Here is a 23125-nt window from a genome sequence, read left to right on the forward strand (position 1 = left end):
TTCTCACAGGTGGCAGTTTTGGGGACATCTGCTGATCTCATTTTGGGAAGCTGTGTCCCTGGCTGAACTGGTTGATACTGGAAGGTCTCCCAATAGTGGAGTCACTCCCAGGAAGAAGCAGTTCTGGTCTAGGAGTCCAGGACTGTGAGTTGCTGATGTTCTCTGGGTGGGCTGTAGGAATGTGCTGGGAAGGGATACTCAGCCAAGCCCCGTCCCTAGCACAGGCTGTGGGACAAGGGTAGCCAGCTCTTCCTGGGAAGAAGTCAAACTTGGTGCTGTCAGGAGGATTGGCACAGCTCTGTGTGTGCAGTAGTGGCAAGGTAAGGTTGGCATTAGCTTCTCATGACTTTGCAGGTGTCACCTGTAGCCAGTTAATGATCCAGGCAGCAATTTCCTGTGTGGCTCATCAGAAGAAAGGGGGTTTTGGAGCATCCACTGAGCACATCTGTCCTCCTACAGAGACCCAGTTTGGGGACATGGGGTCTGTGGTTTGTGTCACTGTGCTGTGAGGAAGCTGCAGACTCCAGGAGGGGAAGACTCCCGCAGATGCTGCCTCTCCCATAACACATGCCTGGAAGCACAGAAGCCCTTCCTTCCTCCTGCCTGCTCTGGGGCCCTGAAATATTGTTTTTCCCCACCCTCCCAAGACAACAATGACTTGAAAGCAGTGTGGCCCCGGCTGGGTCCGATGGGATGGGAGCTGTTTGCATTGTGCTTTTGGGTCCTCAGCCACAGCTGGGATCCTGCTCTCCTCATGCTGGGCCAATTAGGAGGCCAGACTCTTCCCTGCCCATGGGAACAGGGCAAAGCTGATCTGCCCGGGAGCTGGAGGGGGTTTGTGGCTGATGCTTTGCTGATGACAGGAGCAATAGACTTTGGAATTTGCTCGGCTGGAGGACACAATCCCCTTCCTTCTGTGTCTTGCATCCCTGTTTCCTCATTGCAAAGGGATTCAAGTTTAAGGTGTTCCTACCTGTTTCCCGGTGTTTGCACTTCTGTGGTGTGGCTGCCTTATCGCGGAGTGGTTTGGGTTGAAGGTTCCAACCTGTTTGCTTTGGAGGCTGTGCTGTGAAGGAGATCTGGGAAAAGAGTCTGAACAGGGTCTTGATCCCACAGTGCATCTCCAGCATCCACCCATGGCACCAGTAGGATCCGAATCAGGCCCAGCCACGTGGTCACATTTCTGTTGAATGAGCTGCTCTACACAATCCAGAGCTTGGCTTGGTGCCACTTCCAGAAGGACTGACAATGCCTGGTCATCATGTCTGTGGCTGGAGCTGCATTCCAGCCTGGATATCCCGAGATTTGCCCTCAAATGGGGCTCACCTGAGTTCCAGCCCAGTGCAGTAACCCCTGCTCCCGGTTAAGTGTAGCCAGGGGAGTCAAATACAGTCTATTAAGGGACTGGTTTGGACATAGCCTCTTCTTGCCAGATTTTCCATGCCAAAACTTTTCCTCCCAAAAGGTGAGGTTTTGAATCCAGCAAAGACAAAGGAGCTGCTTTTCCCTCTAAAAGTGAGTGTCTGGAGTAAGGGAGCAGGTCAAAAAGCAGCCTGGTCCTGCAGTGAGCAGGACCCACTTGATCCCAAAGCAGCTGAGACCACGGACTGCAGAATCCTCCCCTTCATTGTGCACATCCTCTCTCTGACAGAGAGCTGCCTGCTGGGATGTGTAGTCCTAGACTTGCCTCGGATTGGGAAGAGTGAAACGTGGGTGATGCTGGAAGGTGATTCACATCCTTGCCTGGCATAGGTGTGCCTTGAATTTCACTGATGTGGTTTAGTAAGGAATAGGATGGAAGTGGGCCTTTACCCAAAATGCTGGGTTCTTTAGGAAAAGCTGAGTTTGAGGATTGCTCCACAGGCCAGACCCCTCTCTGCTCCGTACCTTCATTTTAAAGCTGAGTACCACACAGGCTTCATGGATTCCATGATTTTTAAGGATAAGTGCGTTATGAGGTGGGCTAATCGTCCATTATAACACAGTCATAACGCCTCTGTATCTCTAACTTCAAGTTCTGATGCATCCCCTTGGAAGGGCCAGTCTAGGTTTAAAGGCAGAGTGAACATTTGGGAGTTGCAGTTTTTGGTGTGTGCAGCCCAGCCTTAGCAATGTGAAAATCCAAGTGTTCCCAAGGAATAGGTCATTTCTGCTGGTGCCACTCCCATGTCTGTGCTTTTTAAATGCATTTTCCTGCCTTTATACAAATATTTCTGTAAAAACCCATAAGTAAAGTGACTTTTTGTATTGCTAAAAACGGGGAGATCCCACTCATCTTTAGTGGATGGTTTAAGACAAAGGACAGCAGCCCTTTTCCAGATTGTTTAATCCTGGGGGCCATTGGACAGACCCTGGCTGCAGGATCCTGAAGACTCTGCCTGAAGTGCCCCATTCAGGAGCAGCCAATTGTTCGTGCCTGGCTGATGAGGTGTTTGTGTCCCAGTCGCTCAGGGTTTTGGTAAGGTGGTTGGAAAGCTGAGCATCGTCAATGGGCTGTGAACAATGGCTGAGTGACTCTGTCTTGACGGCAGGGGAACTCCTTGTGCATCCATCAGCCTGCTTGAAACTGGGAGTTAAAATTAAATGTTGGAGGGGGTGGGGGAAAAGCCTTTTTTTGTGTGTGTCCCTATGTGCTCCTGCACTGGTTCATCTAATTAATCTAAAAAAAATATTTAAAGCAGTACTTCTTTGCCGAGGGAGTTCATTCCTCTTTCTCCAGTGAGGTTATGGCAGGCTGGTTCTGGTGGCATTGCTGGGGATGTGACACTGCCCCTCCCTACTGCAGGCAGGTGCCAGCAGCTGTGTCACCTCCTGCCCCATCCCGTCTCTGGCTGTCTGCTGGCCCAGCAGTTGGTGTGCACGCTTGATAAAGGGAACATCCCTCATTAGGGGAAGGCAGCTTGGCTAATTCAGAGCAGGTTTGCCTTTTATCTGAGGGGATTTCGGGAGCATTCCCACGCAGGGCTCTGCTCTCTGGCCAGGTGGCCAGCAGCTGGGCACAGTAATTTCTTCCAGATCCAGCAATGCCAGAAGAGGATGTCTGTCAGGAATCCCTGTACAGATGTGCTTACGAGACCCTCTAAGAAAAGTGTTCCTTCCATTCTGCTATTCTTCTCCACACAAACAAGAGAATAGACCAGCTTTCTGTGTACAGGCACAGCCAAAGATGAAAATTTCAGAGTCTTTTTTCTTTTTTATCATTGGTGTTCTGGCAGAGATTTAAACTCACAAGTGTCTTTACCGCCAGTGGACCAAAATACAGATGCACCTGTAAAAGCAGGAAACTGATTCTTTGTTCTTTGCCTCTGTTACACTAAACTCTCTGCCCTCCTCCCGTATTTCCATTTTAGAATTCATTAGCAGTGATTATCTGTCTCATACAGCCCAATTAGCACAAATCTGGATGGAGGAGGGGCAAAGCTGATGTTTCCGTGGTATGTTTTGGGTTCAGGACAGACCTGAGCTCCCCTAGAGGCCGCGGCTGAGCTGTGTTAGGTTGGGATGAGGCTCTGGTTGTTCCTCCTGCTCCATAGCTTCACTTCCTGGTCCATAACTTCTCCCTTCCCGGTGTTCTCCCCTCAGCGTGGCACGATGAGGCGGCGTTACGAGGACGACGGCATCTCCGATGATGAGATTGAGGGGAAGAGGACGTTCGACCTCGAGGAAAAGCTGTCCACCAACAAGTTCAACTCCACTTTCGTGGTCTTCATGGAAGGCAAAGGTTTGTCTTGGGGCTGTTGGTCCAGGGAGTGTGTGTGGGGAATGGCATGGAAGCTGCTCACTCCGGAGAGCATGGAGCCGATGTGCAGCTTGCTGGGACACGTGGCAGCCAGGAATGGGAGGGTTTGCCTGGGTCAGCACCTGTAATTGCAGCCACGTGTCTACCAGATCCTTAATTCAAGGACTGTGTGGGATGTCTCCCCTTGCTTTCAGCACGCACACGGCTCCGTGGGATGGCTTTTCATCACATAGCCCCTCATGAGGATTTACTGGGAGGGACGAGTGCCTCTGCAAGGCATCTCTTGCTTGGCTCTGAGCTTCCTAGGGAAGTGAGCACCAAAATCCAGGCTGTTCACCTGTCAGGAGCAGTCTGTTGGAGCAAACCCTCCTTAGGGGCCCTGTCTGAGGCTTGTCAGCAGCACACACCCTGCTGCGTCTCAGAACTGCTGCAAAGGAGTTCCAGGATTTCTGAAGGAGTGTAGAAAAGTGAGGAGCAGGGTTGGACTAATGACCTCCAGAGAACCTTTTCAACCTGAGCATGCCTATAATACTCTGAAGGAGTTTCTCCTAAACCTTCCCTGTTCTTGTCTCCCCACACCAGACTTCACAGTTGAGTACATCCAGCGGGGTGGCCTGAGGGACCCGCTCATCTTCAGGAGCTCGGACGGCCTGGGGATAAAGTAAGTGCTGGGAGCATGGAGTGGTGGGTGACTCTGGCCCAGATCCTTCATCTCTCCACACTCTGTGGGATCTGCTCCTGGCTCTGCTAGGCTGGTTTGACTGTCGTGTCCACGCTGTTATTTATGTGCAGTGGACAGAGAAAAATATCTTCCAGCTCAGTTATCCCCTTCTTCCTAGTCTGTCTGGACTGAAAATGAGAGGACTGAATTGGCTGTAGGTGATCAGAATTCCACCAAATGTCTGGAAAGTCCCACTGCTGCTCTGATGCAACATCTGGCTGGGTTTCTTTCCTAGTAACATAGGCATCTATTGCCAGAGAGTCAAACAATTTGTAGTATTTCTGGCATTTTCCAGAATTCCAACCTGATTTTCCGAACTTCTCAGCTGCTGTCTGCCTCTCTTGCTGCAGTACATCCATTGAGGTTTGCAGCTCTAAGTGTAAACTGGGTCAGTGGTTTTGGGGTTGATTAGAGGAATAAATGATCCCTCACAAACTTTCAGAGCTAGTACCAGCAGCATTGCTCCAAAGTCCCTCAGCCATGAGGTTCCATGGCTGTGAACAGATAGGTGGCATCTCATCCAGTAGGCAGGATGTTCTTTGCTGGAGTGAATTGGGTAGGAAGTCATGCCAGTCTCAGTCTAACTGCTGGGTGACTTGGGAGGGTAGAGATTTAATACTGGGTATTACAGTGTGACTGAAACTGGATTTCTCCTGAGCTTTTGGATATTTCTCTGGGTCAAGAGCTGTTCGAATGGCTGCCAGCCTGCTCTGCCTGTGACAGCAGTGTTTGTACAGAGGAGGGTGCCAGTACAAACATTGGAGTGGTTCTGCTGTGTCAGTGGAATATACTGCGTGTCCTGCTCTGGCCGTGCCTTTGGATTGGGATAACTCACACAAGCAGCATTTAAAACAAGAGATGGGATTGCTTAGTTCAAGGCCTCCTGGCTCCTTTGCTAGAAGTCACTGTACAACAGCTCTGGAGATGGTACATCCTGTTCCCAAGCCTGCTTCCCAAGCCAGAAGTTTGTCCTAGTGTTTCACCCCAGTCCTGTGCCCCCAGAGATCCTCTTCCATGGCCTTCTCCAACACCAAATGAGCACAGATGTACCTTTAGGGTGCCAATTCCTGGGTCACAGAGTGTGCAGCCAGAAGCACTTGATGGTCTTTTTAGCCAGATGTTTGTCCCACAGGATGCCAGATCCGGATTTCAGCGTGAACGATGTGCGGCTGTGTGTGGGTAAGTGTCCAGAGCCGCCCTGCACTCCCTTGTGTGGTTGGGGTCTTTGAGGATCTCACCCCCTGGAGTCCGTGGGGCACAGGGACAGTTCAGTGACGTGTCTGTCACTGTGGCAGGGAGCAGACGGATAGTGGATGTGATGGATGTGAACACGCAGCGGGACATCGAGATGTCCATGGCGCAGTGGGCGCGCTACTACGAAACACCAGAGGAGGAGCGGGAGAAACTCTACAACGTCATCAGCCTGGAGTTCAGCCACACCAAACTGGAGAACCTGGTGCAGAGACCTGCTACGGTGAGTGGGGCTCTTCCTCCCCAGAGATCTGCTTTCCCTGGAAATCTGGAGGTGAGGTGGCATTGGGATGTGGTAGAAGAGGAGCTGCTCAGAACGCGTGTGGGCCCAGCAGGGATGTCAGTCTGGAAGCTGCTGGAGCTGATCTCCTAGTCAGGCTGTGGTGTCCACGGCCAAGTCCCTGGCATGTCACTCTGTGGAGAGATAGCCTGTTTGTTGGCTGTCAGCAGTTAAAAACATGGAAGTCTGAACTCTGCACAGTGTGGCAGGGAGGGTTCCTGATGCAAAATGCTGAAATCTCTGAGGGCAGAGGAGGCCAAGATTGGAGGTGTGCTGGAAGAGGGGCAGGAAGCTGTTTTGTGCTGGGAAGATGAGTTGTGGGAGGTGGGATGGATGGGATGAACATCTTGAGCTACCTCTGCAGTCAGCAGAGTGGAAGTGGCAGCTGTGTGGGGTCAGTTACTTCTCTCTGTTAACTGCAGAGGGAACCTCAACATCTCTGGCTCTCCTGAAGTTTAGAGAGTTGAATCTCACCCCTAGGAGATACCGTCTGGCATATTTTTTATGGAAGTCCAGCAGTGGTATCTGAACACCTGATCCTAATTGCTTTATGTGTGGGACTGTCCCAGTAGCACTGGGAAAGCTTCTGGGTGTGGAGAGGGACCAAAAGGGGATTTGCCAGCCTGGGATAGCAAAAGGTTTTGCTGTGCCCCTTTTTTCTCTGCTCATGTCTCTTACCTCTCTGCTGTAGGTGGATTTGATTGACTGGGTTGATAACATGTGGCCCAGGCACCTGAAGGAAAGTCAGACAGAGTCTACCAATGCCATCCTGGAGATGCAGTATCCAAAGGTGCAGAAGTAAGTGACTTCCTGAGCTGTGGCAGGCAGCAAACAATCTCTTGCAGGAAAACTGCCCAAGGGAGCAGCAGTGTGTACCAAGGGGAAGGAGGATCAGCCTCCAAGCTTATTTTTGTTGGTGACATTTGTAAGGCCACTGCAGTCACCTATTGAATCCCCTTTAGCTGTATGGAAAAGGGACTGAGTGGGTTGTGACAGTGCTCTGAACCATTGGCCTGGGTTTGGGGGACAAATTCCCTTGGAATGTCATATCTGCTCCAAAGTGTGGATCACCATTCATTTTCACCTTCTCATCTTGTTTTCCACCAGATACTGTTTGATGAGTGTCAAGGGCTGCTACACAGATTTCCACGTGGACTTTGGTGGCACTTCTGTGTGGTACCACATCCACCGAGGGGGAAAGGTAGGACAGTACCTTTTGGGACAGCTATAGGTGCTTTAGGAAAGTGTCTGTTGATCTGTTTTTGTGTAAATCCTTGAGGATGCAGGTTCCAGACAGAAAATTGAAATCTTTTCCACCCTAAACTTATCTGTATTGCATGTAGCCAGACAGGTGCCAGTCCCTAGTTCAGGTGTAGCTCTAACATGGTAAATCAAACTCAGTAAATCTCCTTGTCACTCTGGTGGCTTTCCTGGGCTCTGTATCTCTTGACACTGATGTAAATCATAGCTTAAAAAGCTTCCCAAGCTCAGGCTACCTGTAACACTCTGTGTCAGGCTAGGAAAGACCTTGCTTGTCCTCTTGAGGGGGGCAGCTGTTGCAGTCATTTTGCTGGGAAGTTCTCAGGGAGAGGGGCGAGGAAGAGATTCAGATGTTGGGAAGAAACCATAGCTATTCATTATGTGATGACTTACATGGTATGTTGTCTTTATTTGTAGATCTTCTGGCTGATACCTCCCACGCCCCAGAACCTGGAGCTCTATGAAAACTGGCTTCTCTCAGGGAAGCAGGGAGACATTTTCCTTGGGGACAGAGTGTCAGAGTGCCAGCGCATCGAGCTCAAGCAGGGCTACACATTTGTCATCCCCTCAGGTACCCTCAGGGTGGGCAGGGGCATCCTAGTCTTGGCCAGGGTTGTGGCAACACTGAAACTCCTGGGACACTGGCAGGATTTAGCTCCCTCATGAACCACTGGGAGAGGGAGATGTGATGTGGCTCTGTCCTCTTGCTTGCCACCTCCCAAAACATGCCTGTGATGGCATTGTGGATCCAGCCCAAGTGTTAGGAAAGCTGTGGCTGGCTCATATCACGTTTGATTAATTATTAAAGGAAGCTTTCCCAGATCCTGTCGTGTTGACACATGGTACAGTGTGGGTTCAGGAGAGGCTGGCCCAAGGCTGCTCCTCAGCTTCCTGAGTGTCTTGTGACAGACCTGTGGCATACAGCAGGACCAGGAACAGAAAACACCAGGGATTGCACAACTCACTCATTTGAGTCCTGTTATCACAACTGACACTTCTTCTGAACTGAGTGGCTTTGCCTTGAGGAAACCCATGCTGGAATTCCCCAGATGTTGGACTGGGCTGGATTGTTTAGCCTTGGAGATAAGGAGTGGAACTTGAGTTATTTTGAAGGTGCTTAGAGTGTTGGAACAGACTTCAGAAGGCTGTTCCCCTTGGTGCTAGGCCTAACACGATTAGGAAACAATCTAGGATGACACCAGGGTGACAAACAGCTATGCAAGATGGATCAGAAGGATTCTTCCAACTCTGCTTTCTCCCGAAGGTTGGATCCATGCTGTGTACACTCCCATGGACACGCTGGTCTTTGGTGGCAACTTCTTACACAGCTTCAACATCCCTATGCAGCTCCGGATCTACAGCATCGAGGACCGCACCCGGGTAAGGACCTGTGGCAGACCCGTGCTGGACACTGGGCCGCACCTGGTGTGGCATCTGTCATCTGAGAGCAGCAGTGGGAAGGAGGCCTGACAGATCCTCTTGCCTGTTTTGCAGGTCCCAAATAAATTTCGTTATCCCTTCTATTACGAGATGTGTTGGTACGTGCTGGAGCGTTACGTGTACTGCATCACCAGCCGCTCCCACCTGACCAAGGACTTCCAGAAGGAGTCCCTCAGCATGGGTAAGTCCAGCCCTTTTTCCTTCCTTACCCCTATCCAACTGGCTTCTTACCCCCTCCTGCTGGGACACTGGCTCAGCAGCGTGCCTGGCAGGGGAGGGCTGGGTGGGGATTTTTTTTGGGCATGAAGTCACAACCAGCCAGACTTCTGCTTCCTCCTCTGGCCCTGCAGCAGCCCAGGTTCCTCACAGCTGTGAAACCAGCACACCACCAGTTCAGAGCCTTATACAGAAGAGGTGGGGGGAAATTGCAGTGGCCACCATGGTGCTGTGGGCAGGAATTCTCTCTGGCTGGCCAGGGCCTTCTGCACACAGGGTTTGAGGGGCTGACAGAGTTACTTGGAGGGCTCAGCAACCTCACGGTCATGAGTGAGTCCACATCCTCTTTATCGCATCCTGAAGGCAGCATCAAGATCCCAAGCCCTCCAAAGCAAAATGAGGTTGAATAGGGCTTTAAGCAACATGATGTGGTGGAAGATGTCCAGGCCCATGGCACTGGGGTTGGGCTAGATGACAGTCCAAGTCCCTTCCAACCCAATTCCATGAAATTAAGTCTAGGACATGAAATTCAGTCTAGCGCAATTGCTATTTCTTCCTCTGGGACCTTTTTCCATATCTGGTGCCCTGCATTCCCACAGACAAGCCAGGAATGGGAAGGGTGTTTAGCTGTTTTCAGCTTTTTCAGCTTCTCTGTTCCTTTCACCTCCTACAAATCTGTTGCTCCAGCATCCCTCATGACTGGGGGGGATCCCACTAAACACAGAACACTTCCTGTGATTGCTCTCCCTGTTTCTCCATCATGGCAGATATGGAGCTGAGCTCCTCGGACTCGGTGAACATGGAAGAGGAGGAGGAGGAGGATGATGATGAGGATGCAGCAGGGAAGGAATCCCGGCGCCCCACGACCAGGAGGTCCATTCTCACCAGCCCCATCGCCAATGGTGCCACCGTGGACTATGACGAACTGGGCAAGAGCTGCCGGAGCAGCCTGCCAGGTCTCAAGAAGACCCCATCCATGGACTCTTCCGACTCCAGCCGGGGCTCTCAGAACGGCCAGGCCTGGGAGCCGAGCGGGGGCAGCCCCCGCAAGAGCAGGAAGGTGCACCTGACCCAGTTTGAGCTGGAGGGGCTGCGCTGCCTCGTGGACAAGCTGGAGTCGCTCCCTCTGCACAAGAAGTGCGTTCCCACCGGCATTGAGGACGAGGACGCCCTCATCGCTGACGTCAAGGTAGGGCTGAGCGAGTGCAAAGCACTTCCCACGGGGAAACTGGGCTTCACCCTCACCCTGCCCCTGTCCTGGGGCAGGATTGGTGTCCTCCTGTTCCTCTGTGTGAGGCTGATGTTAGACCTGAGGGACAGCCCTGGGATTTGGGGTTGGGAAAGCAGGAGGGTGGCTGTGCCCTGGCTGGGTGCCTTATGGCTGTCAGTGCAGGAGTGCTCGTGGATGATGCAGTTCACTTCCAGTTTTGGCTGTGGACTCCGTGACAGTTGGAACCTTTTCCTTGCCCCAGGTGGATTTGGCTTTGTTCCTTGAGTTGTTTGCCCAGGGTGTGACCTGGAGTTATGAGAGTCAGTTCTTTTGGGCTGGTGAGGGTTGTTTGGATTTTATTTGCCTTCATCTGTTGAGCTGACCCAACGAGCTTTGGTGTTTTAGCTGTTTCAGCACTGAAGTGGGAATGTCAGCTTCACTCTACCCCCAGAAATCTATTCTAATCCCTAAAAAGTTACCTTCTGCTCCCCTCCATGCTGTTGGTGATCTGTACAGCTGCTGGCCTGTACCAAAGCTGACATCCAGACACAGCCATGCATGTGTCCCTGTTTTTGCCATTGTTTTTATTTCCAAGTGCTGTCTCCTGATGTTTTTTTTTGTGAGATATTCAGGTAAATCCAGAGCTCTTCTGTGTTGGAGCAGAGGGTGTGGCTCTGGGGTCTTGGCTGAAAGAGTCTAGGTGCTGTTAGGGGCTGAATTTCTGGTTTTCTGTGGCTTTTCAGGCATCCTGTGTGTGCTGTGACCTTTGAGAATGTGACGTGTGTGTTTCTGAGCCCTGTATGGTGCTCTGGAGGAACCTGAGCTGGGGGCTCTGTGTTTCACCCTTGGACTGATGAAAGGAGGCTGGTGTTGGGCGTTTTAAAGGCAGAGCCTTAAAGGTTGTTGGTGTTCAGTTGGTCTCAAAGAATCTGTTCATGTTTTGGAGGTAGTAAAGGTGTGCCTGTGGTTTTGGTGTGACCAGGCCCCTGTGTCCAATTGTACCTCGCAGATGAGCTGTGGGTGACAGCCCTTGTGGTCCCAAACAACTTCCCTGAGGATTTGCTCCTTAAAGCTTGCTGTCCTTGGAGGTTTGGAAGTATCCTGAGCTGCAGGACTCCGTCCCTCAGGACTGGCATCCTCAAGGCATCAAGATCCTTAGTCAAAGCCTCCAGTGGTTGGGGAAAGTGGGACAAGTTTGTCCAACCACAGCAAAGCTCTACTTTCAAAACCCATTTTCCATAGAGGTGATGGAAGTGGCCAGTAGAAATTGGCTTGTAAAGCCTGGGAAGGGCTTAAGACATTTCTAGCTAAAACTTCTAGCAGGGGCCACCAATCTGCAGCAGGTACTTTTGCCCTTGTGTCACTAGGTAAGGGCATTGATGGAGCTGGGATCTGGCCAAGCTGGGAAAGCTGCACTTTGGTCTGTGCTCCCCACGGTCAGAACGTGGCGTTTTCTCATCCAGACTTGCAGGCGTGCCACCCTGATCAGCCCAACCAGTGCCACCAGGCACTCCAGGAGCAGGAAAATGCTGCCTTTCCCCACAACCTCTTGTGTGGTGATCAGGATTTCAGGGTGTCTGTGTGTTGGGTCACGTGGAAAAATATGTATCCTGTCAGGAGTTCAGCCTGGAGTGTCACTTGATGGGATGTGACACTTTGGATGTGACAATGTTGTGCTTTCAGCTCTATGGCAGGAATTGTCTGAAAATTCTGAGTGTGATGGAGGCCATTGGAAGGATCATTGACAAAGAGGGAATTTCTGAGAGGTCCTGTTGTATTTTGACTGCTTCCATCCGTGATTTCTGACCTCTCTGTGGTGGTTTCCTGAACTGGTTTTGACAGGAGGATGGTCATGAGGCAGCTGACAGCAGGTCTAAAGCCAGGCCCCTGTGTCCTGGCATAAACAGGTTATATCTGTGCTGTGCTTGGAGCTGTTGGAGCACCAAGGATTGTAGAAACAAGATAAGCCTCTCCCTGAAGTGCTGGTCCTGTCTTCAGGACCTCACCTCAAAACCTCTGGTGTGGCATTGGTCACTGTGTGACTGGACAATGGGCAGAGAGAGAATTTGGTGAGGAATGGGGATAGGATCCTCAGGGATGGGTGAGGAAGTTCAGGGTGGCCTGTGAGCTGTGCCAGGCAGGTCTCCCATGGTGGGATGGCAGCACTGGTCACGCCTGCGGGTCGGAGAGAGCCCATGCCAAGGGCCCGAGGGTGTCACTGGTTGCACAGTTGGTGACAGTCCCGGAGCCAGGTCAGCATGTGACTGACTGGCTTCCTGGGAACACAAAGCTGGAGTTGGCTGCGGATGCTTTGGATGCATCAGAAGTGGGAGCAGCCGCAGCTCCCCTGTGCTGTTTGGCTTTATTTCTGGAGTTTCCTCCATTTTTATTGCGGTGTATATCTGGGGGGCTTCTCGGGGGGCTGGGATTGCTTGGGGACACCTTGATCGCCCGGAATGGATCTGTCCCCCTCTAGCGGTTTGGTCCCCGGTGCCTTTGGGAATGTGGCTGCTCCCAAACTTGGCTGGTGGGATGTTTGTCCCTCCAGGTCGGGAGTGTGGGGGTGCAGACCCTGGGGGGAGCTGCAAGGGGATTGACCCTTGCCTGCATTCCAAAGCCCCGCTCGCTCCAGCGGGGTCTCCCAGATCCCAAACCCGCCTCGGAACAGACAAAACAAAGGCGCCGGGGAGGCTGGGCCCGAGCGGGACGGGGTAAGGGCTCTCCGCCACGCTCTGCCCGGCGCCGAGGAGCCCGGCCCCGGCCTCTCGGATTGCGGCGGCGGAGGGAGGGAGGGATCCCGGGGAGGCCGGTGGGCAGCGCCGCCCGGACCCTGCGCCAATCCCCGCCGTCCCGGCCCCTCCCGGCGCTGCAGCAGCGCGGCTCTGCCCTCCGCTTCCTCGCTCCCTTTTTCTCTTCTGCCATCTTCCCGTTGCAAAGCATTGCTGGGAACCGCATGTGGGTGACGCAGCAGCATTGTCTCCGGCTCAGGAAGCTGCCGCCGCCGCTGCCCAAGGGCTCGGGCGGAGCACGCGGCCGCCAGTGCGGCTGCTGGGGGCGGGGAGGAGCCGGGGGCGCTCGGGGCGGGGGGCGCAGCTGCTCCCCAGCCATGTCCCCGAACACCGGGGGTCCGGCCGGGGTCTGAGCCAGCCCCGGGAGGTGTCCGGGGAGAAGGGAGGGGGCCCCAGCCCTCGCAGTGCGGGCACCGAAACAAAGAGGGCTCGGCAAACTTCACCCCAGAGTCTCGGCAGCTCCAGAGGCGCAAGGTCAGGCAGCTGGCAACGCTCGTGGCGCGCGGAGGGGACGCGGGGACGCTCCGGTCCCGGACAGGGTGGGAGGGGACCGCGGGGAGACCCCTGCTTCCCCGGAGGGGTCCCTGGCCCGGTGCTTGGGCTCACCTCTGCCGTTCCCGGGGCGCTCCCGCCGGCACCGCTGCCGAGGCGCTCCGGCCGTGTGAGCGCAGGGTCCCCGCTGCCGCGTCCCGCCGGCCACAGCGCCACGGGGCACAGGGGACCAGCGGCCTGTCGCCCACCCCGGCTCCGAGCCAGATGCAGCCGCAGGACCCGGGAGCCCCCGCGGTCCCTTGGCTCCGTGGCGGGGAGCGTGCCTGAGCCGCCCCCACCCCCGCCCCGTCCCCGGTGCCACGGGCAGGCGGACGCTGCGGTCCCGCGATGTCCGTGTGGGAGCTCCGAGCCCTGACCTTTCCCTCGGCGTGTGCTCGTGGGGAGGCAGAAGGTCTGAAGGCGGCACGCTGCGCTGCCGGGGAGCCCAGGGGAGACTGCGGCTTCCTGCCGTCCCAGAGGCGCGGAAAACCGGGCGGGGGGCACGCCGGGCACCCCCTGCCCTGGCCCTGCCTGGCAGCGGGAAGCACCGCCCGCCGGGGTGCCGGCAGGAGGCTCCTGCCTGCGTAACCATGGCAACGTCAAGTAAATAAAGCACCTTTGCAACCAGCAAATTCGGTGGGGAGTGGATGTGGGGAGGGGGCCGTGCTGGAGGGTGCTGAGAGGACCGGGGTGAGCGTGGGAGCCCCATGCACCAGGAGCGAGGGGCTGTCGTGCCGGAGGGCAGCGTACCAGTCCATGCCAGTCCGGTCCGTGCCGAGGGATCTTTCCCTCCAAGTCAAAGCCAAATCCCGAGGCAGTGCGGGGGAGCAGCTCTCAGCTACCGGCAGTTTGTGCCAGGCCACGGAGGGGGTGCTGGGGCATCATATCCTGCTGCTGCTGCTGCACCCTCCAGGCTGCCCCGTGCCTGGGGAGCAGTTTGGGGGGTAACGCTGATGAATCGTCCCCCCAGAATCCCCCCAGATTGCCGAATCTTGGCGCTCTCCACTCCTACCGCCGCCCAGCGCGGGGCCTCGGGGCTGAAATGCAGCTGATGAAAGCGCTGGTGCAGATCGACTCGACAGAGCTTGTCTGTCTCATGTGGGGAGGAGGGATGGTTGCTGGCGGGCGTGGGGAGAGGGGGGCTCCTTCCCAGCCGCTTTTGAAGCATGCTGGCCTTGGCATCTGGTCAGAGCCTGCCTCGCTGGCGGGAGCCGTGTTTCCCTCTGCTCACACCTTTGCTTTTTGTCTCTCTGCTGTGTCCCCCCCACCACTTGTCTCTCCATTAGCTGCTGTTGGAAGAATACGCAAACAGCGACCCCAAACTGGCACTTACAGGCGTCCCCATCGTCCAGTGGCCCAAGAGAGATAAGGTAGGAGCTGCAAGGAGGGGACCCAGATGGGTGTCACGTGTTGAGTCATTTGCCAGGCCTGGGGTGTGGTGGCACCGCTTCCATACCCGCCTTGGGAGCAGTGCCAAAGTGGGATGTGGGGTGCAGCCACCTCCACGGCACTGCGGGCAAACCCAGAGATCTCCCACTGTGCCGGTTATCCCGGCTCCGCTGATGGGTGCTAACCAGATCAGCCTTGGCTGCTCCATGTTCTCCAGCCCTTTGGTTGTGCTTGATGAACAGGGAGCCTTGTTGTGGGAAGAAGGGATGATCCTGCTCTCTGGATTGATAGGGAGAACCCTGGATGGCCTGAGGAATGTTGTGTGTCAGGGAAGGCCTCACTGTGGTAGGGGTGGGTGAGCTGTGGGGTTCACAGTCAAGAGCAGTCCAGCCCCTCACTGTGAGATGAGCATGTCCCTTGTGTCCCTGTCCCTGTTCTAGGATTGGGTCTTACAACACCAAGCAAGGCAGCTCTCTCCCAGGAGTCTCTCCTTGGGGATAGCAGCCAGCTCTTCAGCAATGGGACCTTTCCATGCATCCCTGCCTTTCCCTGTCCAGCTGTGCTCATAGCCCAGGGCCCACAGCTGAGCTGCAGCCCAGGCTGAGCTCACTGGGCAGATGGAGGCACGGAGCAGCCGGACTTCCCCTCTGCAGGCTGCCTTCCTGTGGCCTGCCAGGATGGCTCCCAGAGGTCACTTCTTCCTTCCTGCCAGGAGATGGGCTCACAGGCAGGCTATGGGAAAAGCAGGACCCCATCACCCTGGGAAGGGTGGGTAACACCCCGTTAGGGAGTCTGGAGACAAGTGAGCCTCTCGGATTGCCCTTTGGAAGTGGCTCTCTCTGCTTGCCTGCCCTGCCCAGGGGTTCCAGAGTGATCCTTGGTGCAACACAAGCATCTTGGGCAGCTTTTCTGGGAGAAGTGACCTGGAGATGTGTGCATACTTTGGGTACAGCACTCAGAGGCTTGGCACATCTGCAACCCCATCCTTGGGAGCCTGCCCTTCCCCAAGCCCATCAGCTGTGCTGCACTGCCCAGCATAGCCAATCCTAGAAGGATGCTGCAGCCAGCAGATTTCCTGTCAGGGCTGATGGGATGCAGGGTGACAGCTGGAGAGCTGTGCTGTCCTACCTGCACTGTAAACAGGGAGGGTGTGGGTGTTCCCAGTGTGCCTCAAGCTCGGGAAAGAGTGACCAGAGCTGTCCCCTTGTGCAGTTGGCAGAGTGACACAGAAAGGACAGCCTGGGTGGACCTTGTCATTCCTTGCTTTGGTAGAAAAGCATGGATGCTGTGGGATGCTTTTGGGACTCAGCAGCCCTTTCCAGACCCATTTGAGCCCTAGCAGGGGGTGAGAGGAAAGGGAGCTCTGGGTGTGGGGTGGTGTGAGGGGTTAGGGAGTGTGCTCCAGGAGAAGTGGCAGGTCAGCACTGATCCAGGCACCTTTGGCTGTGGAGCGCTGAGGGAGCAGAGCCGCTCTCTGGCGCAATGTCTGCAGTGGCAGCGCGGGATCCAGGGATCAGAGCCTTCCAGATCCCAGCGGAACGCAGCGCTTCCCTCTCCTCACCCAGTTCCCTCTCTCCCTGCTGCCAGCTAAAGCTCCAGGCCCGGCTGCGGGTGCGCCTGCCCACCATCCCCATCACCAAGCCGCACACCATGAAGCCAGCACCGCGCCCCACTCCCGTCAGGTCCACGGTGTCTCCCATCGTGTCGGGCGCCCGGCGGAGGCGGGTGCGGTGCCGGAAATGCAAGGCCTGCATGCAGGGCGAGTGTGGCATGTGCCACTACTGCAGGGACATGAAGAAGTTCGGCGGGCCCGGCCGCATGAAGCAGTCCTGTGTCCTCCGACAGTGCTTGGCGGTGAGTCCAAGTTGGATTCCTGGGGGATAGCTGGTTGCTTCTCCATGGTTCAGGTAGCAGAGGAGGAGGGCTGTCCCACCATGCCCTGGTGTCAGCCCTGCTTTCCTTTGTAGCCCAGGTTGCCTCACTCGGTCACGTGTGCACTTTGCGGGGAGGTGGATCAGAACGAGGACTCGCAGGACTTTGAGAAGAAGCTCATGGAGTGCTGTGTGTGCAACGAGATCGTTCACCCTGGCTGTCTGCAGGTGGGCAGGGCACGTGCTGGACAAAGGGGGGCTCTGCTGTGGAGCTGGGCTGCTGCTGACCCCCACCTCTCATTGCAGATGGATGGGGAAGGGCTGCTCAATGATGAGCTCCCCAACTGCTGGGAGTGCCCCAAGTGCTACCAGGGTGACGACGCAGAGAAGGGCCAGGTAAGGAGCAAGGCAAGGATCTGTGTTCTCCATCCCTCCCACTGCATCCTGCCAAGGATATGTTCAACCAGCATGGGCTGGGGGAGCAGTGATCAGTGAGAATGAGAATCATGGGGGTGCAGCACTTGAGGGCCTGGGCACATCCTGCTGCAATGCGATCCTGAGCTATTTCACTGTAAGAAACACTGGACTGTTAGGCACAGAGTGGATGCCACCCCCAACCTCAATGGACACCCCTTTTGAGGAAGGGGTTAGGATAATGCTTGTTGCTGGTGTGGGTGGACTCTGGTCCTCGTGGTACTTAGATGAGCTGTGAGGAAAAAATTACTTACTGTGAGGGTGGTGAAACCCTGGCAGAGATTGACCAAAGAAGCTGTGGATGCCTCATCCCTGGAAGTGTTCAAGGCTAGGTTGGATTGGGCTTGGAGCAACCTGATCTAGTGGAAGGTGTCCCTACCTAACCCAAACCATTCTATGATTTCACTGGGCACTGCTAGTGCAGATTCTGCCAGCACCGTGGTGTTTCCCTGGGGAAGAAAAGGAAAAGCCTTCCCCAGGCCTCATTCCCGCTAACCAGCCGCCCCCGTTCCCTGCAGAAGCGGAAGGTGGAGGAGAGCGATGACGACACGGCACAGGCCAAGGTGCTGCGGCCCCTGCGGAGCTGCGAGGAGCCCCTGACCCCCCCGCCCAACTCGCCCACCCCAATGCTGCAGCTGATCCACGACCCCGCGTCCCCCCGCGGGGTGGTGACACGCTCGTCCCCGGGCGCCGGGCCCAGCGAGCACCACAGCGCCAGCCGGGACGAGCGCTTCAAGCGCCGGCAGCTGCTGCGGCTCCAGGCCACGGAGAGAACCATGGTGCGGGAGAAGGAGAACAACCCCAGCGGCAAGAAGGAGCTGTCAGAGGTGGAGAAGGCCAAGCTGCACGGCTCCTACCTCACCGTGACACTCCAGCGCCCCACCAAAGATGTCCACGGCACTTCGATTGTCCCCAAGCTCCAAGCCATCACGGCCTCCTCGGCCAACCTGCAGCACTCTCCGCGCGTGGTCGTGCGCCACGCGCCCGCCAGGATGCCCCTGCGGAGCGGGGGCGATGAGGAGGCGGCCGCCGAGGAAGAGGAGGAGGAAGAAGAGGAGGAGGACGAGAACGTGGAGGAGGGGGGGGCGGCACGGCTGAACGGGCGCGGGGGCCGGGCGCAGGAGGGCGAGGAGAGCTGCGTGCAGCGCGAGGTCTGGATGTCCGTGTTCCGCTACCTCACCCGCAGGGAGCTCTGCGAGTGCATGCGGGTGTGCAAGACCTGGTACAAGTGGTGAGTGTGGGGACACGTCCTGGGGCTGGGGCTACATCTGTGGCAGACACCCAGAGGGAGTGGGGGAAGGATGTCACCTTTAGTGCCCTCCTATCACTCCCAGAGCCACGCAGTGTCATTGTAGCCAGCCCTGCTGCCTCTGCCATGTGTGTACCCATCTCTGTTGTTCCTTTCTGCCTTCCTGCTGTCCCCTGCCATGTCCTTGTGAGGTGTCAGTGCCCTTCCCTCGCCCATCACGCTGATGGTGCTTGCCCTTCCTGGCCTCCCTTGCTGCCTCTCCTCCCAGCAGGCAGGGAAGGCAGGCTGAGGCGGGATGGCTTTGCTGGCTGGAAACGCCTCGGGGGACAGCAGGCCCAAAGAAGACAATGCTGGCACCAGGACAGCTGTGCATGGAGGGCTTGGGAACAGACGGGAATGGAAACTGGGAGGTTTCTAACAGCTGAGCAGCAGGGATTGCCTGCTTTGATCAGCAGCTGGTGGCAGTGGTGTGGTGGAGGAGTGTTCCCTCGCCTGCACCTTCAGGGACTCAGCTAAGCTGCCATCGGGTCCTGGCTCTCCACAAACTCCCATGCGAGAGGAAGAGTTTGCTCCTGGCAAAGGAGTAAGCTCTGCTGGGACTGTGGGGTGGGACACACAGTGTTTTGCCTGCTGGGAATAAGGATCCTTAAGATCAGGAGAAACACGAGAGGGGGCAAGCAAGCCTGCAGCTGCAACTTGGAGTTTTATTTTGGAGCAGTAAAACCCTGCTAGGGCTGTGCTGGGTGGCCTAACACCTTCAGCACCCTCCCATGTTTGGGGAAACCATGGGAACCAGGCGGAACAACCTTGTTCTGTGGCTGAGGCCACACCAGGGCTGGGCTCCTTCTGGAAGCCAGGCAACCTGCTGGTTGTCTATTATCCCATGGGACTCTTGGGACTCAACTTTCAGCTTTGTCCTTGTCCCCAGGTGCTGTGACAAGAGATTGTGGACAAAGATAGACTTGAGCAGGTGCAAGTCCATCACCCCGCAGGCGCTGAGCGGCATCATCAAAAGGCAGCCGGTCAGCCTTGACCTCAGCTGGACCAATATCTCAAAAAAACAGCTTACATGGCTCGTCAACAGGCTGCCAGGTGAGTGTGGGCTGGGGAGGGGTCCCTTCCTCTGCCACCAGCCTGCTCCAAGGCTTCTTGAGGACTGGGTCATGGGGAGAGACACCCCACAGGTCTGGGAACTCCTGGGTGCCTGGGTCCCATCACCCAGCAAGTGTCCCACCCCAGGCAGGGAGGGGACCTGCGTCCTTGTGTGCCTGGAAAAAGATGGTGTAGATCTGGGATGCCTGGGAGCCTACCAAACCTGTCTAACTCGTTACTGCCTCCCTTGTGCCAGGCCTGAAAGACCTCATCCTAGCGGGCTGTTCCTGGTCTGCGGTCTGTGCCCTCAGTACCTCCAGCTGCCCCCTTCTCAGGACCCTCGATCTTCGGTGGGCAGTAGGAATCAAGGACCCTCAGATCCGGGACTTACTCACGCCTCCAACAGACAAACCCAGTAAGCTGCTGCTGCTGCTGCTGCTGCTGCCCTGGGGCTGCCTGGGCTGGGCAAGGCAAGGTCCCCAGGGCAGCCTGTCCACTCTGGTTCTCCCTCTGCCCGCGCAGGTCAGGACAATCGCAGCAAACTCCGCAACATGATCGACTTCCGGCTCGCCGGGCTGGACATCACGGACGCCACGCTGCGCCTGATCATCCGCCATATGCCCCTGCTCTCCCGCCTCGACCTCAGCCACTGCAACCACCTCACGGACCAGTCGGCCAACCTCCTCACCGCCGTGGGCTCCTCCACACGCAACTCCCTCACCGAGCTCAACATGGCAGGTGCGTGCCCTGCTCCAGGTGCCCCCCGGGTTTCCCGCTCCTCCTCATGGTGCTGTTGCTGGAGGCGCCCCCCTCACGCTCCCTGTGCTCTCTGCCCGCAGGCTGCAATAAGCTGACGGACCAGGCCTTGCTGTACCTGCGCCGCATCTCCAACGTCACCCTCATCGACCTGCGGGGTTGCAAACAGATCACCCGCAAAGCCTGTGAGCACTTCATCTCGGACCTGTCCATCAACAGCCTCTACTGCCTGTCCGATGAGAAGCTGATCCAAAAAATCAGCTAGAGACCCTCCCCGGGGCAGACTGAGGAGAAGGAAAAGAGCCCATCTCGCCCCTCTCGGAGAGCCCCTCCTCCACCTCCCCCCCTTGCCCTGCGTGTCCTGCCGCTGCCTCCCACCTGACTCGGCAGGCAGGGCCGGCGCTGGCCTCGCTCCACTGTCCTTCCTCCTCCTCCTTCCCCGGGACTTCTGCCGAGGAAGATGTCCCGCCAGGCTGGCCAGTACCAGAGGAGGAACGGGCACATGGCAGGGAGCCTCACCCCGGAGGCTGGCCGCTCCCGAGGCGGGGGCTGTAACAGAGGCCTCTGTGCAGAGAAATGGGGCACCCTCTTCCCCCAGCTTTTCCCCTCGTCCCCGTCGTCTCCTTGCCTTGAAACACTTGTCACTTCCCCGGTAGCACAAAGCTTGAGGGTCGAGGTCTCTCCGAGCAAGCGGGAGCAGAGCCAGAGCACCCCGTCCCCCTCTGTGCCGCCACCAGCTCAGCGCTTCCCTGCGCTCTTCCCCCCTTTTCCCTTTCCCTTTGCCTTCCCCTTGACTGGCTGCAGGGACTGCTATCCATGCCCCTCCTCCTCCCACACATCCGGGCGGTTCTTTGAGCACCCAGGGCAGGAGCCCTATGGTCGGGGGTGTCCCGGGAGCAGGGGCTGGGGGATAACTCGTCTGTCCGAGGGGATGGAGCAGGGGAGAACCCACAGGTACACCAGAGCTCAGGGAGGACTCGGGAAGCATCAGCCAGGGGTGAGTGAGCATGGGGTGGGGACAGGAGCTGCCTCCTCTTCCTGCCCAGCTCCCGGCACCACGAAGCACTCTGGGGCCGGAGGGGCGAGGGCTGCTCCGCGGCCTGGGACCGAACTGGCATCGTCCTCTCCTTCCCCCCCACCCCCTTTTCGCTGCCGATTTTCCTTTGCAATGAATGGTTGGTCCAAAGAACCTCTCTCTAGGGCAGCAGAGAGCTTTTTGCACTTTAAAAAAAAACAACAAAAAAAAAAAGACAAAAAAACAAAACAACAAAAAAAAAAAGACAAGGAAAAAAAAAAAAGAAAGGAAAAAAGGTTGTAATCTTCTTTTTCTGGGTCACTATTTTATTTCCCTCCCTGTCCTGCCTGTGCCTGGACACTCCCCCTCTCTGTCCCCCCGGTGTCAGCGCCCTGCTCTCTCCCTGGCAGCGTACCGATAGCACAATCCGGGGTGTCCCCTCCGTGCCACCACCGGTCCCCAGCCCCGCAGGGGTCCCCGGGGAGCAGCCCGCACCCCCCCTGCTGCTTCAGAAGCAATAAAGGAGGAGAGGCGGCCCGCGGGGTCTGTCCCCGCAGGGGGACACCAGGGGACAATCCCGCAGTGCCTGTGACAAGGGGCAGTGCGGCCGAAGCGGAGCCGGAGGGCTCGGAGCAGGAAACTCCCCCAGGCGAGAGGAGGAGCCTTCGGCCTCGGCCGCTCTCGGCGGTGGCTCCCGGGAAAAGACATCGGAAGAATTAAAGCTTTTCGTTTTCCTTTGGATTCCTTTTGAGTTTTGCAACGCGAAAGAAAAATTTCCAGAGCTGGGGTTGAGAGGGGCGAGGTGCTCCCTCCTCCGCGGGGACAGCACCCCCTTCCCGCCATGTCCCCGCCCTCCAGCCGCAGAGACTCCGGCGTGCGACCCTCCTCACCACCCCGGCGTGGTGCAAATCCACGAGGAAGAAAAAAAGAGAATTATATATAATAAAAATCACTTAGTGATTTAAAACCAACCCAGCCTGCTCCCTAAAGACAACTCCTGCAAGCAAAGTCACTTGTTTAAGGGTTTGGTTGTGGTTTTGTTTTGTTTCAATCCCTCCTTTCCCTCCCTTCCTCCTTCCCTCCCTTCCCCGGAGAAATATTGTAAATATCTATTTTTTTGTTGGCGATTTAGAGTCCATCTCTGATGTTTGTGCTTTAAAATTAAATGTAAGCATTAAGGGTAAAAGCAAACCAAGTCTTGCGCTCTCTCAGCTGGGGGTTCTTGGCTGGGGCAGAGGGAGGGCACCAACTTGGCAAGTGGGTTTGGTTTTCTTTATTTTTCCTTTTTTTTTTTTGTATTTGGGAGGTTTTGCTTCCTGAGCCTTCTCCCATGCTGGATTTTTAGAGAGGCTCTTTGTTCGTACCATATTAGCACCAGGCTGGGCGAGCTGTTGTGTGGAGAGGGAAAACCCCAACCTCCCACGGGAAATAATTTGTTTCTTGGGGGTGGATTTTTGGAATTAAAAAAAAAAAAAAAAAGGAAAAAAAAACAAAGTACCAACAAAAATCCCTGAGGGTGAGCTCTGCCCATTTGTCTGTGAGGGAAGTGGAGGGGACAGGCCAGGGCTGGGACCTCCTGTGTCCCTCCCCTGTCCCCAGCACTGTGGCTTTCTCAGCTGCTCGAGAAGAAACTGGGGCACCATCGGTGGTGGCAGCTGTCCCTGTGTCCCATCACCTCCTGCCAGGGCCACAGGTCCTCAGAGGCCTGTGGGGCTCTTGCCCTCCACATCCCTTGGGAAACCTGTCCTCTCCCAGGGGATTCCTGGGCCACCAGGGTGACATTTAGTGTCCCCACCCTGCAGGGATGTCATGGCCCAGGTCCCCGCGGCGGCTGGGCTGTGA

At 56.2% G+C, this 23125-nt stretch overlaps 1 protein-coding gene across 3 annotated transcripts in view; it reads left to right on the top strand.

Moving 5' to 3' along the window:
- KDM2A (lysine demethylase 2A) overlaps window positions 1-22474 on the top strand; it is a 33754-nt gene extending 11280 nt beyond the window's left edge. For 2 of the 3 annotated variants that reach the window (XM_036384335.2, XM_036384336.2), the window contains exons 4-22: window positions 3583-3721; window positions 4322-4400; window positions 5593-5639; window positions 5756-5934; window positions 6683-6789; window positions 7099-7192; window positions 7669-7822; window positions 8516-8631; window positions 8746-8872; window positions 9675-10096; window positions 14724-14807; window positions 16414-16680; window positions 16794-16925; window positions 17004-17093; window positions 17690-18402; window positions 19349-19512; window positions 19769-19927; window positions 20035-20250; window positions 20352-22474. In XM_036384335.2, the coding sequence (XP_036240228.1) occupies window positions 3583-3721; window positions 4322-4400; window positions 5593-5639; window positions 5756-5934; window positions 6683-6789; window positions 7099-7192; window positions 7669-7822; window positions 8516-8631; window positions 8746-8872; window positions 9675-10096; window positions 14724-14807; window positions 16414-16680; window positions 16794-16925; window positions 17004-17093; window positions 17690-18402; window positions 19349-19512; window positions 19769-19927; window positions 20035-20250; window positions 20352-20533 (3471 nt within the window). In that variant the 3' untranslated portion in view covers window positions 20534-22474. Of the gene's footprint in view, window positions 1-3582; window positions 3722-4321; window positions 4401-5592; window positions 5640-5755; window positions 5935-6682; window positions 6790-7098; window positions 7193-7668; window positions 7823-8515; window positions 8632-8745; window positions 8873-9674; window positions 10097-13238; window positions 13381-14723; window positions 14808-16413; window positions 16681-16793; window positions 16926-17003; window positions 17094-17689; window positions 18403-19348; window positions 19513-19768; window positions 19928-20034; window positions 20251-20351 lie in introns of those variants that run through there. The other variant, XM_036384337.2, reaches the window with a different exon arrangement.
- The last annotated feature ends 651 nt before the right edge of the window (window positions 22475-23125 follow it).

Source organism: Molothrus ater, chromosome 6, assembly GCF_012460135.2.
Source record: "Molothrus ater isolate BHLD 08-10-18 breed brown headed cowbird chromosome 6, BPBGC_Mater_1.1, whole genome shotgun sequence".
In the NCBI taxonomy this organism is placed as follows: Eukaryota; Metazoa; Chordata; class Aves; order Passeriformes; family Icteridae; genus Molothrus; species Molothrus ater.